At 38.6% G+C, this 11,910-nt stretch overlaps 1 protein-coding gene across 1 annotated transcript; it reads right to left on the bottom strand.

Moving 5' to 3' along the window:
* Positions 1–3,226: 3,226 nt before the first annotated feature.
* LOC121377469 (YTH domain-containing family protein 2-like) lies at positions 3,227–11,612 on the bottom strand. The gene is made up of 4 exons (XM_041505471.1): positions 11,410–11,612; positions 7,265–8,754; positions 4,087–4,827; positions 3,227–4,040 (listed from the first exon to the last, which is right to left on the bottom strand). The coding sequence occupies exons 2-4, from the start codon at positions 7,803–7,805 to the stop codon at positions 3,313–3,315; spliced, it is 2,010 nt and encodes a 669-aa protein (XP_041361405.1). The 5' UTR covers positions 7,806–8,754; positions 11,410–11,612; the 3' UTR covers positions 3,227–3,312.
* Between the last annotated feature and the right edge of the window lie 298 nt (positions 11,613–11,910).

Genomic DNA, 11,910 nt, shown 5'->3' with positions numbered 1-11,910 from the left:
TGTAACAGTGAAAAATACGCCATATTGCTTACACGCTAGGATCTGCTTTGTGAAAACTATTTTATGCAGAGAGAGAGAGAGAGAGAGAGAGAGAGAGAGAGAGAGAGAGAGAGAGAGAGAGAGAGAGTCAACATTTTAATTAGCAATCACTTCTTTAATACAAGACAGTGGCCGTGGAGATTGCCGTCGACTACATTGGATTTCTTTTTAAAGATATATTTTTTCCTTATTGTTAAAAATAAAATATACTTTGCGAACTGAAAACAGATTAAAAGTAAATACTAAAATGTATCTGAATCTCAGCGCCATCGGGCATGATCGAAACTACATGTAAATTACCAATGCAAAGTTCAGCAAACAAGCGTTTCGCTAACGTTCGCGAACTATTGGATTGGTTCCCGACGTGGCCAGTTGGTTTACCGTGAAGCGCTTAAACCAGTCTAGCCGACGTGTTTCTGCTCGGTCTGGCTGAACTCGATCCAGCATTAAGTGAGTTCCAGCTATATTCTGTCCCATCATTCTATAAACAATGTTTTTAAAAAAAAACTAGAACAAATTCAGTTTGGTTTCACGATAGAAGAAAAGTAAGTATTTTGGAAAAAAAAAAACTAACTATTTTTTGTGTGCAATTTACAAATCAATCGGTCCAGAAATAAATAACGTTTAGTACATTTCATAGCACGAAAAAAGGCGTTCCCTATGGGACAGACTATAGGTAATTAAACTGTTGACTGTTCATAACACGTGCATTACAGGGACCACTGGCGTGCAGGGGTGGGGGTGACAGTTTATACATTGTTTAACTGTGGCTATAATGCAATACGAGTGTTTTATTTTCAATAAAATGTTGGACATACACTCCTATAAGCCTGATGATGAGACATTTGCAGATATACATAATATGTATATAATATATTAAAAGATCGTTCCAATAATTTAATAAAAACATTCTCTGTCATTTATATTGACAAAATATGCTAACCATATCTGGTGCCGAGTGGCTTAATCTGAACTCCCCCCCCCCCCTAAAAAAAAAACACGAAATAAAAATAACCTTTACCGATTTACATTTTACTTGCAGGGTGTGCACTTTACGGTCGCCCGATCGCCCATGGCGAGTCAAAATAGCGTCGGGCAAGTCAAAACCTTATCACGTGTCACCCGCTAGGCGACCGAACATTTCCGCATGTTGTATTATGTATCAAAATGCAAATAACTAATGTTTGTAAGAGATCGGAAAGTTATTTTTTATTTATTGTTTTCAACTGGTTTCGTATTAGTATCTGCGCAACCAAACCCATATAGGACATAATAGCGACCACTTCCCCAGTATATCGAACAGTCTAAAACCATTTGGAATCCCTTGGCTGGTTTTGACTATGTATTCGGAAAACCTCAGCCACCTAAAGGTTCAATCGGAACAACTCGCCACATTCCGCTACGCTATGTTTCGAAAAGATTTTGTTTACGAGCCTGAGATTTTCCGAAGTTACATTGTGTTGGGCGAGTGCGAGTGCGAGTGCGAATAATTTTTACATGCTCATATACCACTAGAGTTTCGAGCATGTCCGTCCCGGGGCCTGTCTCTGGAAAGCCAGGGGCTTGTCCCGGGACAGAAAAAAATTAAGCGGACAATTTTGAAATTTACATCCAAAAATTAAATAGTGGACCTTTAACATTTTGATGCGCATCTCTAATTAATATAATTAATAAAGAAAATTCTACTCATTAAATTTGGTCGGTAGATTAGATCGGGGGGTCAAAAACAAATTAGAGAAGATCGGTGGCCTGACTCGGGATGGAGGGCGGGGGGTGTGGGGGTGTAGAGGGAGTAGAGTTGAAAATGGGCAGAATTTTGAAAATAGCCATTAGTAAAAAAGTTAATAGAATTTAAAAAAAGAAAGAAAAAAAGTTACAAGCCAAAAATAAAAAGAATTGCCTGCTCGGCCGAATATTTATATAATTTGGAGCATTTTAGAAGGACAGTCCAAAAATAAATAAGAGAAAGAAGAGAGGATCGGACTATTGAATAATATTTAAAAAAAAGAAGTAATTTCGACATAAACTTTTGAACGAAGGTCTAAAAGTTTAAAATCCGAACTATATGTCTACGTGAGTGGCCTCGTTAAGGCCGTTAGGGTGCACAGCTTGTAGGGACGAGATGGGTTGCATCCCGTCAAGAAAACCCCTAGATTGACAGTCAATAGACGTTGAAGGTGTAGTGCTGTGCTGAAATACAGATCTTGAGAAGCCGGATCCGTCTGAACGAGAGAGAGAATCAGACTAGGGTATAGTCCAGTCGTCATGGGTTGGTATAGTGGTGCGGACGGGCCCGACTCCGGAGGATACGAGATGGTATCATAGTAAAACAAAGTAAAGCCTAGAAAAGAGTAGTAAGGGCCGACCCCGCTTCCTATTTCTTCTTAGAGTGGGGCGGTCAATCTTCCAGTGCTGCTGGGACAGGCTCGGACATGTAGACTCCAGACTGGGAATGACATTGTGTTGGAACGTTTTCGTTTCTTACGGAATATACCGAGTCTACTTTTCCAAACACCCAATCGTCACTGTGAATGATGCCAACGACAATCATTCCAAGACCGAACCTTGGTAAAATATTCCACATGTTTGATTGTGTGGGTCCCGTGACAACGTAATAGTCCCTAATAATAATTTAGTTACAACAGTATGCAATATAACTAAAACATGTTCTGTTTCCTTCTTTTGTGTTGTTATTATTGTTTGTATGCTATGATAACATGTTTTTAAAGTACAATTTAAGTAAGGTGGGTTTTTTTAAACGACATTCGGCCACGAGCCATTCAAAAGTTGTACGGGCGAGTCAAAATGTTGCTGTGAAAAACAAAATCCCAAGTGCATACCCTGTACTTGTGTTTGAAAGGGGGGCATTCGATCTTGGTGACAGATTTCCTAACATAATTAATTATGCTGTTTTTAAGGAAAACTATTTTAATTCTATATCTCATTAAATATATTCTGACACTTTGATGTATTATAATTAAAATATAAAGATTAAACTGGCACGTCACTGCGGACTGCCTACGCTGTATATGATACATTGTCATCTCTTTACAACCGCAATGTTCTTGAACTTGCCACGTGCCATTCACGCGTTGGCTGTGACGTCACTTTCAGTCAACGAATACCGCCACTGGTATAAATTAATCTTACAGCATATTGGCAAACAAAACAAATAACAAACTCATCATTCAAATTTACTTACAATACAGAGTTGCAAATATAACAAATTGCCGTGGAAAAATGCCGTGGACACTAGTTTCTTAATTGCAGAGGTTACAATTTCCAATTTACCTTCGTGACTTCCTCTTCCTCCTGTTTTTCATAGAGAGTGAAGTCATCGAAGATGGACGTCTTGTGCTGGTAGCTATGAATTATTTTCAACACCTGTTTACCCTTCTCGGGCGGCACCTCCTGAGTGTCGCGTGAGTTGGTCACAGGCTTGTTTTCATTGTTCTCCAGCCGGATGTGTCTCAGCTGGCTGTTGGGCACGTCCTTCACATAGATCCACTTCACCTCAAACTGTCCCTTCCACTTGTCCTGTGCACACATACCGCTGCTCTTCTGGTAGTCCACCAGCGAAACCATCTGTGCCAATCCGCAGAAATGTCCGCTGCCATTAACACTGAACAGAAGGAAGATGGGGCCTTTGCCCTCGCGTTCGCGCATTGCCTGGTCGAGACGTTTATTTCCGTGTTCCGTGCTGCACCAGGTGCTGTACTTGATAGACCGGTGGATATCGTCCTCAGAGTAACTCTTTATGATGAAGAAACGCGCACGTTTCAGGTTGAGGTTGTATTCCTTGGGGTTATATTGGTTCGACGATTTCAACTTATCCACAACGGGACTGTGCACAGCCATCACTGCTGACGATGTTGACGAAGAATTAGACGACCCACTGTACCCGCCGTTGCTGTTGGAGCGGTGGTCGTTGCCGCCGCCAGAATTCCCACCCGACGAATTGTACGAAGAAGAGTTCATCTGTCGCTGAGGTGCGTTGAACCCTCCCTGTCTCTGCTGGGGGGGGGGGGGGGGGGGGTTGCCGTCCACCACCACCGTTGCATCGGTTCTCCCCCCACGTGCCTATGTCCATATTGTGCTGCTTGGGGTTGACGGGTGGCCGCGGAATTGTCCGTTGTTTTGGCTGCTGTCGAGTCGGCTGACTCGCTATCGCAGCCCACGAGGCCTTCTTCGGAGCCTGCGAACCACCGCCCCCTCCTCCACCACCCGAAATAACTGGTCCCTGTGCCATATTCACCCCATTCTCACCCCCACCCATATCGTTCACCACACCATCCATTTTGCCGTCGGCTAGAGTCATCCCCTTTAGATTCTGTTCCACAGTGTTCACACCGTCCCTGTCCAACTCCCCGTTCATCGCACTGTATGGATCGGCGGGCATCATGTTCTCCGGCCGATAATACTCCTGCTCCATGTACTGACACTGCGGCTTGTTTTGGGCCTTGTCTTTGTACAGATCGAAAGTTGTCAAATTGTCCAGAATGGAACTGTTCATGACTCCAGCTGTTGACCATGCCGAAGAACCATTTGGCTGAACTGAAAATGATCCTAACATCTCGTTAATGATCATCTGGTCATTCATGGCAGTTTCTTCACTAACTGATTTCTTCCATTCTTTTCTAAAGGATTTTTGTATCAAATCCACCATTTCTGTATTTTCATCCACAAAATGGACTTCCTTCAAAGAACCTCCCTGGACATACAGGTCAAAACCTCTAACAGCTCGTACATACATCTCTGCACAGTACACCTTCGGTACTCCAGATATCACTGTAATAATAATAATAATAATAACAACATTAACAAGAACAACAACAACATCAACAACAACAACAACAACAACAACAACAACAACAACAACAACAACAACAACAACACAACAACAACAACAACAATAATAATAATAAATTTACAAAACAAATATTACTAAAATAATAATATATGTCACATTTACAAAACAAATATTACTGAAATAATATATGTTACATTTACAAAACAAATATTACTGAAATAATAATATATGCTACATTTACAAAACAAATACATGTAGTACTGAAATAATAATACCTGTCACATTTACATAACAAATATTACTGAAATAATGTCACATTTACAAAAGAAATGTTGCTAAAATAATAACATGTCACATGTACAAAACAAATATTGCTAAAATAGGCTATGTGACATTTACAAAACAAATAGTACTGAAATAACATCTTTTTTTTTATTTTAAAATTTCCTTTAGTGATACTATAAAGATACCGGTATATAATGTAGAACAAAAATTTAACATACAATACAATGGGAGTGTAGAACGAACGTAAGTTTGTTTTGTTTAATGACACCACTAGAGCACATTGATTCATTAATCAGCCAATATATGTCAAACATTTGGTAATTTCGACATATAGTCTTAGAGAGGAAACCCTCTACATTTTTCTATTCGTAGCAAGATATCTTTTATATGCACCATCCCACAGACAGGACTGCACATGCCACGGCCTTTGATATCAATGTTGGAAATGCATCATGTGTAGTACTTTTTGCTAACCAACAGGGGGATCCATTTCGCTAAACATCGTAAGTTTATGCCTGCTACTAACAGTTATACCAGTCGTGCGTTTTCACGTATCTAGCGTCTGTTTCACGCAGAAAATTACATCATTACGGAAGCTGGAGTATTTTAAAGACAAAAGAATATGAAATATGTGTTTTTCTAACTATATTTGTTGAACTATAACAGTCATAAGAATTGTGGTTTAGACATAGATTTACGTTTACGTGCAAAACTAGGTTTACGATATTTTGTGAAATTGGGCCCAGATGCCTAACTAAAAGTGTTTAACTCTTTGACAATATTTTACTATTTTAGAAATGGAACTCTTAAATACAGGGTGTTTCATAATATCGGTCTTTATAAGAAACTGTTATAGCTAAGTCAATTTTCAAGATATTAAAACTATTTATGCGCCATCACGAAGTAGATAGATCAACTGAAATCAACTGAAGTCATGGCGTCATGAATGACGTCACTTCGTGTCGACTTAATTTCAAAATGGTATCATCCAAAGACCAGTGTTGTGAAGTTTGTAAACTGTATTACCAGTGTAAATAGCTAAACACAGTGGTTGACAAACAATCATCCAAACCTAGGGCAGTTGAACACTAAACAGATCCAGAGAATTGTAAAATGATTTGATGACTCAGGATCAGTAGAAGACAAGCGACATGGAAATCCTGGATTCCCAATATCTAAGAAATGCTGAATCCGTTGAACAAGTGAAAGCTGCGAGGAAATTCATCCCAGCATTGAGAAGGAAAGGTATATATGGATGATATATGGCTTCAACAAGATGAGACTATCCCTCACACAGCTGGTGATGTGACTGAATGGCTAAGACAAACATTCGGGTGCAACTTGATTCCTTTCAGGACTGACCTGTCCCCTTGACTTTTCTTGTGGGGATATCTGAAAGATAGAGTGTATAGCCCTACTCTTGCCAATACCAATGAACTGGAAGTTGCACTCAAGAGGGAGATATGTGCCATTCACAGAGAAACATGCGCAAATGTAATCAGTAACTTTAAACACAGACTTGACGTCATAATTTCCCAGAATAGACGTCATGTAGAACATATTTTATGAATGGACACTGAAACGTACTGACTGTCATGAAGATAATGCCCAAGTATTATATATCAAATAAAGATTTATTATGTCTGCCATAAGGCTATGCTTTCCAATGTATTGTACACTGATGTGTGTAGACAATACAACTGTAAAGAATAAGGACAGATAATATGAAACACCCTGCATGTTTTAAAACCGGTCCACAGCACCAATGAACATCATTACCATAAAACGCCCAATATTTTTGTTCCAAAATGGTTTCATTTGGTTTTACATGTAACTATATTTGTTCAAGTATTTGTTCATTTATTTATTTATTTATATTTATTTATTTATTTATTTATTTAAACCATTGTACAGAGAGTTTAGTGCATCTGGATATAGCCGCTAATTGGCACATGGAAGTGTACACATGTAAACATTAAATTGGACTATTGTAATACAATTATCATTATTAAAATTGGGAAACCTGTGACGTTAGATACTAATTTGTGAGCATCAATTTACACACCTGTCCCAGAGTATGTCATTGTGTTATGGGCATAAAATAGTTTGGCTTCATTGTAATTGTATTACCTGAACCGATGGGAGGAATAGCAATGGACGTCATATTTAGATCTCTGGCGGCACACAGACATCTGAAGATAGTTTTCAACAGATCCTCCAGACAGACGTGTTTCTCCTCCTCACTGTAGTCGTACCAGGTCGGCCATACAGCGTGGAACACACTCTTGCACGGCAGACGTCCTGCGCCGGTTACTGCAAGATTGGTTACAGGGACATCACCATGTTTCTGAATATAGTCTTCACTTTCTAAGTCGTCACCAGCAGCTTGTGCAATGTAATTCGCGACACTGCCGTAATCCAGTTGTCCATTGGCAGCGTTAACAACAACATCAACCTTCAGCTTGGTGATATCCGCGATGTAAACTTTGACAGTAAGAAGATTCCCTTTGAAATCTAGACTTCCAGTGGTACGCTCATAGGACAATGTTTCGTAACCAAAGGAATGTAATGTTTCAGAATTTTCACTCGCATATTGGTTTTCTGTGCATTGCTTTCCTAGTTGATTAATAGGTTTAGGTTTTGAATGTTTTTCTTGAATGGCATCCACCATTTTGTATACAACTGTTTTCCGTCCCCTTCAGTGCGACGCCATACTTGTCATCATTTGTAAACAGGTCAATAATAGCAGGATCATCTTCCTCTGACAGGTCTTGTATCCAGTTCGTTTCCCAGCCACGAAGGAACACTGAGTAAACGTCTCTTGACATCTGAATTTCCTCTGCACAGCCGTCAGTGATGACTTTGTTCCATGTCCTGCAAACACGTTCATCAATATCTTTAGTTGAAACAAATGTTATCACATCATTATTTAGTTCCACACACAGCTTTCCATCTCTTCTGGCTTTTTGAAGCAGCTGCAAAAGTTCACCTGTTGACAAATAGGTTGGTTTGACAATTTTGATATCAACAGAACGGCGTACAACCAAATGCACAAAATACAGTTTAGCTTCTTCCAACATATCGACATCTTTAACCTGCACAGAAGCAATTGTTGGATCTTTTTCATCAAACATAAGATCATATTTACGTGCCTTCATTTTTGTAATGAGAAAAGTTTTAACTTCAGGACTTTCAAAAAGTTTAATCTGCTGATGATCAAGTTTTACAAGATGAAACATGCAGGTTTGAGGGTCGCCACTGCTGTTTCATGCCATTTTTATTGAGTTGTTATCGTTTTGTTTATCAATTACGATAAACTCCTCTTGTAACCTTTGCACTGCTGTTCTATAGTCTCATGGAAACAAATTAGTCAATTCATTGAGGGAGATACTAAAGTCACCAAAGCTTCTTCTATCTAATTCTTATTGTAATGATGAAATTTCATCATCTGTATATTTAGTTTCCTTTATACATATCCATTTCATTCGCAATGACTGGCCATGCCAGATTAAGATTCTTTTATATCATTTTATTTTATTACAACTTTGCACCTCAACATCTGCACGAATACCGTGAACCTGTAACCGCCTAAGACGGCTGATTCACATCCCCATGGATATCTGAAAACACAAAAGGCAAATACTTTTATTCTGGTATTTTATTCACCTCTTGGCTAATTTGACCAAAGCGATTTCTGTAGATAACATTTTATTTATTTATTATTATTATTTCTTAAAATAGTGTGAACTTCACTGATGAATGACACAAACCACTAGTCAGTTTGTGTGTTGGTGACAGTTATTGTAGCTAGATGTGGGTGTCAAAAATGATATTTGGTGAAAAGTCATATTTTACTGAAAGGTTATGGTGAAAATATAGAAATCATACTTTTATTTTTGTGAACAAATTTACGACTCAATTATTTCCCTTGTAAATTATTATTTTAATTATTGAGGTCAGTATCATTTCATCGTTTTTTAGCTTGAAGATTAAATATGCGTCTGATCTTATTTAAAAAAGGAAGTAATTTAAACAATTGTACCTAAAAATGGAGATTAAGTGCCATGACGGCAAAATATCTAAAACTGATTAACTATAAAGCCAAGTTAAAGTTTAGCCTTGTCAGGTACGTTTTCACAGTAGTGTTATTAAATAATTATTAATTTAACAATTAAATAATGGTAATATTTATTCATATTTATTTTTGAAAAGTTCATGGTCAAGTACATTTTCTGGAAAAGTGCCAATGGAACACATATATCATCATTTCGTTACGTGTATTCGATAGGATAAGAAAAAGATATTAATATTATGCAAAAGATAATGTCAAAAATTAGGAAAGATTCATATACACTGTAATAAATAAACCATTTTCATGGTGTTTTTTTCGAATACGGTTTTTATGTCAACAGTGGTTTTCACACACCAGTCGTTGACATAAAAGTCATGAAATAACCTCTATGTATTTTTACTAAATAATATTATTTTCAAGTGCACGATAGCCAACAGTTTTGGACCCAGATATCACTAAATTGTGTGTAACAACAAAAGTACAACATTTCTGCTGGTATCTCATTTGAATACACAACGTTAAGACTAATTTTATCAGCACCCAAACTGAATAGTGCCAGCTGCTAACTCAGTGACTGTGATTTTCTTGTATGGTTTCTACAGAATATCAACAGGAATAAATGTTTAGATCAGTTGTTAACTGTACATGTGTTACAGTTCCTATACTATTTTGAAATCTTATTTCAGATGCCTTGTTAAATACATGCAAAATATATGGGCAGGGGAGAGGGGGGAGATAATTTTGTATTCGAGAAGGGGTGGGAGTTGCATCTCAGGCCCGGATGTTGGATGTTTTTCTATGGATTAAATTTTTCAAAATAAAAATACCTTAAATAAGAATATTAATAATTGATCATGCGCGTGTGTTGGAATTTTATGCTGTGACGAGCGATGTTTATAGAGAAAGAAAGAAAGAAATGTTTTATTTAACGACGCACTTAATACATTTTATTTACGGTTATATGGCGTCAAACATATGGTTAAGGACCACACTGATTTTGAGAGGAAACCCGCTGTCGCCACTTCATGGGCTACTCTTTCCGATTAGCAGCAAGGAATCTTTTATTTGCGCTTCCCACAGACAGGATAGCACAAACCATGGCCTTTGTTGAACCAGTTATGGATCACTGGTCGGTGCAAGTGGTTTACACCTACCCATTGAGCCTTGCGAAGCACTCACTCAGGGTTTGGAGTCGGTATCTGAATTAAAAATCCCATGCCTCGACTGGGATCCGAACCCAGTACCTACCAGCCTGTTGACCGATGGCCTAACCACGACGCCACGGAGGCAGGTTCTGTTAATAGAGAGGTTGAGACTTGCTTCACCGGGAGATGTATTGAAAAAGAAGAGAGAAATTTACTGGAGCAGGTTTGGATTGTTGCGCGTTTGGCGTTTTAACAGAAACGTGCACTAAATACTGGTGGTTCGTAGCCCAGTGGTAGAGTGCTCGCTTGATGCGCGGTCGGTTTGGGAACGATCCTTGTTGGTGGGCCATATTGGGTTATTCCTCGTTCCAGCCAGTGCACCACAACTGCTAGATCAAAGGTTGTGGGATGTGCTATTCTGTCTTTGGGATGGTACTTATAAAAGATCCCTTGCTACTAATAGAAAATGTAGTGGGTTTCCTCTCTAAGACTACATGTCAATATTACCAAATAATTGACATCCAATAGCCAATGATTAATAAATCAATGTGCTCTAATGGTGTGGTTAAACAAAACAAACTTTAACTTAATATGATCTTTTATAGCACACCCTCATGGGTGGGCGCATAGTGCTCACGCACCAAGACTACGAGTCTGCAACTGTGTATAATCTAGCCTACCGTGATTTATGTATTAGGGAGACATCATATGTCAGGATGGGGAAGGGGCATGGCCCCTGTACCCCACCCACCCACCTATTCTGATCATGCAAGTGGATAACAAATAGCATATGAAGAATAAATAATGAATGTACATCTGCCTACAGTCCATTTCAACTTATTTTCATGCTTATATCCAATTAAGGTTCAAGCACGCTGTCCTGGGCACAGCTATCTGGGCTCTCTGTCCAGTACAGTGGGTAAGTTGTTAGTTGTTAGTGGTTAGTGACAGCTCTAAGTAGCGTCTTAAATGTATAGATTATAATGTACTCGATAAACTGCTTAAGTGCTGTAAAGATCGCTTTCTTGAGTCGTTTTTTTATGGTAACGCCCCCTTACCTGATCTTCACTTGCCAGCAGTACACCAGATTATCGTCTCTTTTAATTGTACAATATCCAACACTTGTCCAAACACACACAGGTATTGTTACGCTAAACACACAGTTAATTAAGTGGAACAATGAAAGGAACTATTTTGAAAAACCTTTAACAATCGACAACACGAATCACTGTAAGTATGGCGACGGCTGTGTATGTGCCTCATTCCCGTCAGATGACTCGAACTTCTATAGCAACACATCTGTCACGCACATGTAAACACACACGATTAATCATGTGATCGGGTGACCTAAAAAGAGAGATACTAAAACGAGAGCTATTATGCACTGAATCTGTGATATACTATACCAAATAAAATCCCATAGGCGACCATGTTAACGTTTGTGTTTAAAAACACTATAATATATGCGATATATGAACCAAACTATGACCCTTAAATATCAGTACTACAACCCCTACCTCAAAATATTAACTGAAGAGAATGGTACCTTTCGATATAAC

The sequence above is a fragment of the Gigantopelta aegis genome, chromosome 7 (genome assembly GCF_016097555.1).
Source record: "Gigantopelta aegis isolate Gae_Host chromosome 7, Gae_host_genome, whole genome shotgun sequence".
Classification (NCBI taxonomy): domain Eukaryota; kingdom Metazoa; phylum Mollusca; class Gastropoda; order Neomphalida; family Peltospiridae; genus Gigantopelta; species Gigantopelta aegis.
This window is presented reverse-complemented; position numbering and strand designations above follow the sequence as displayed.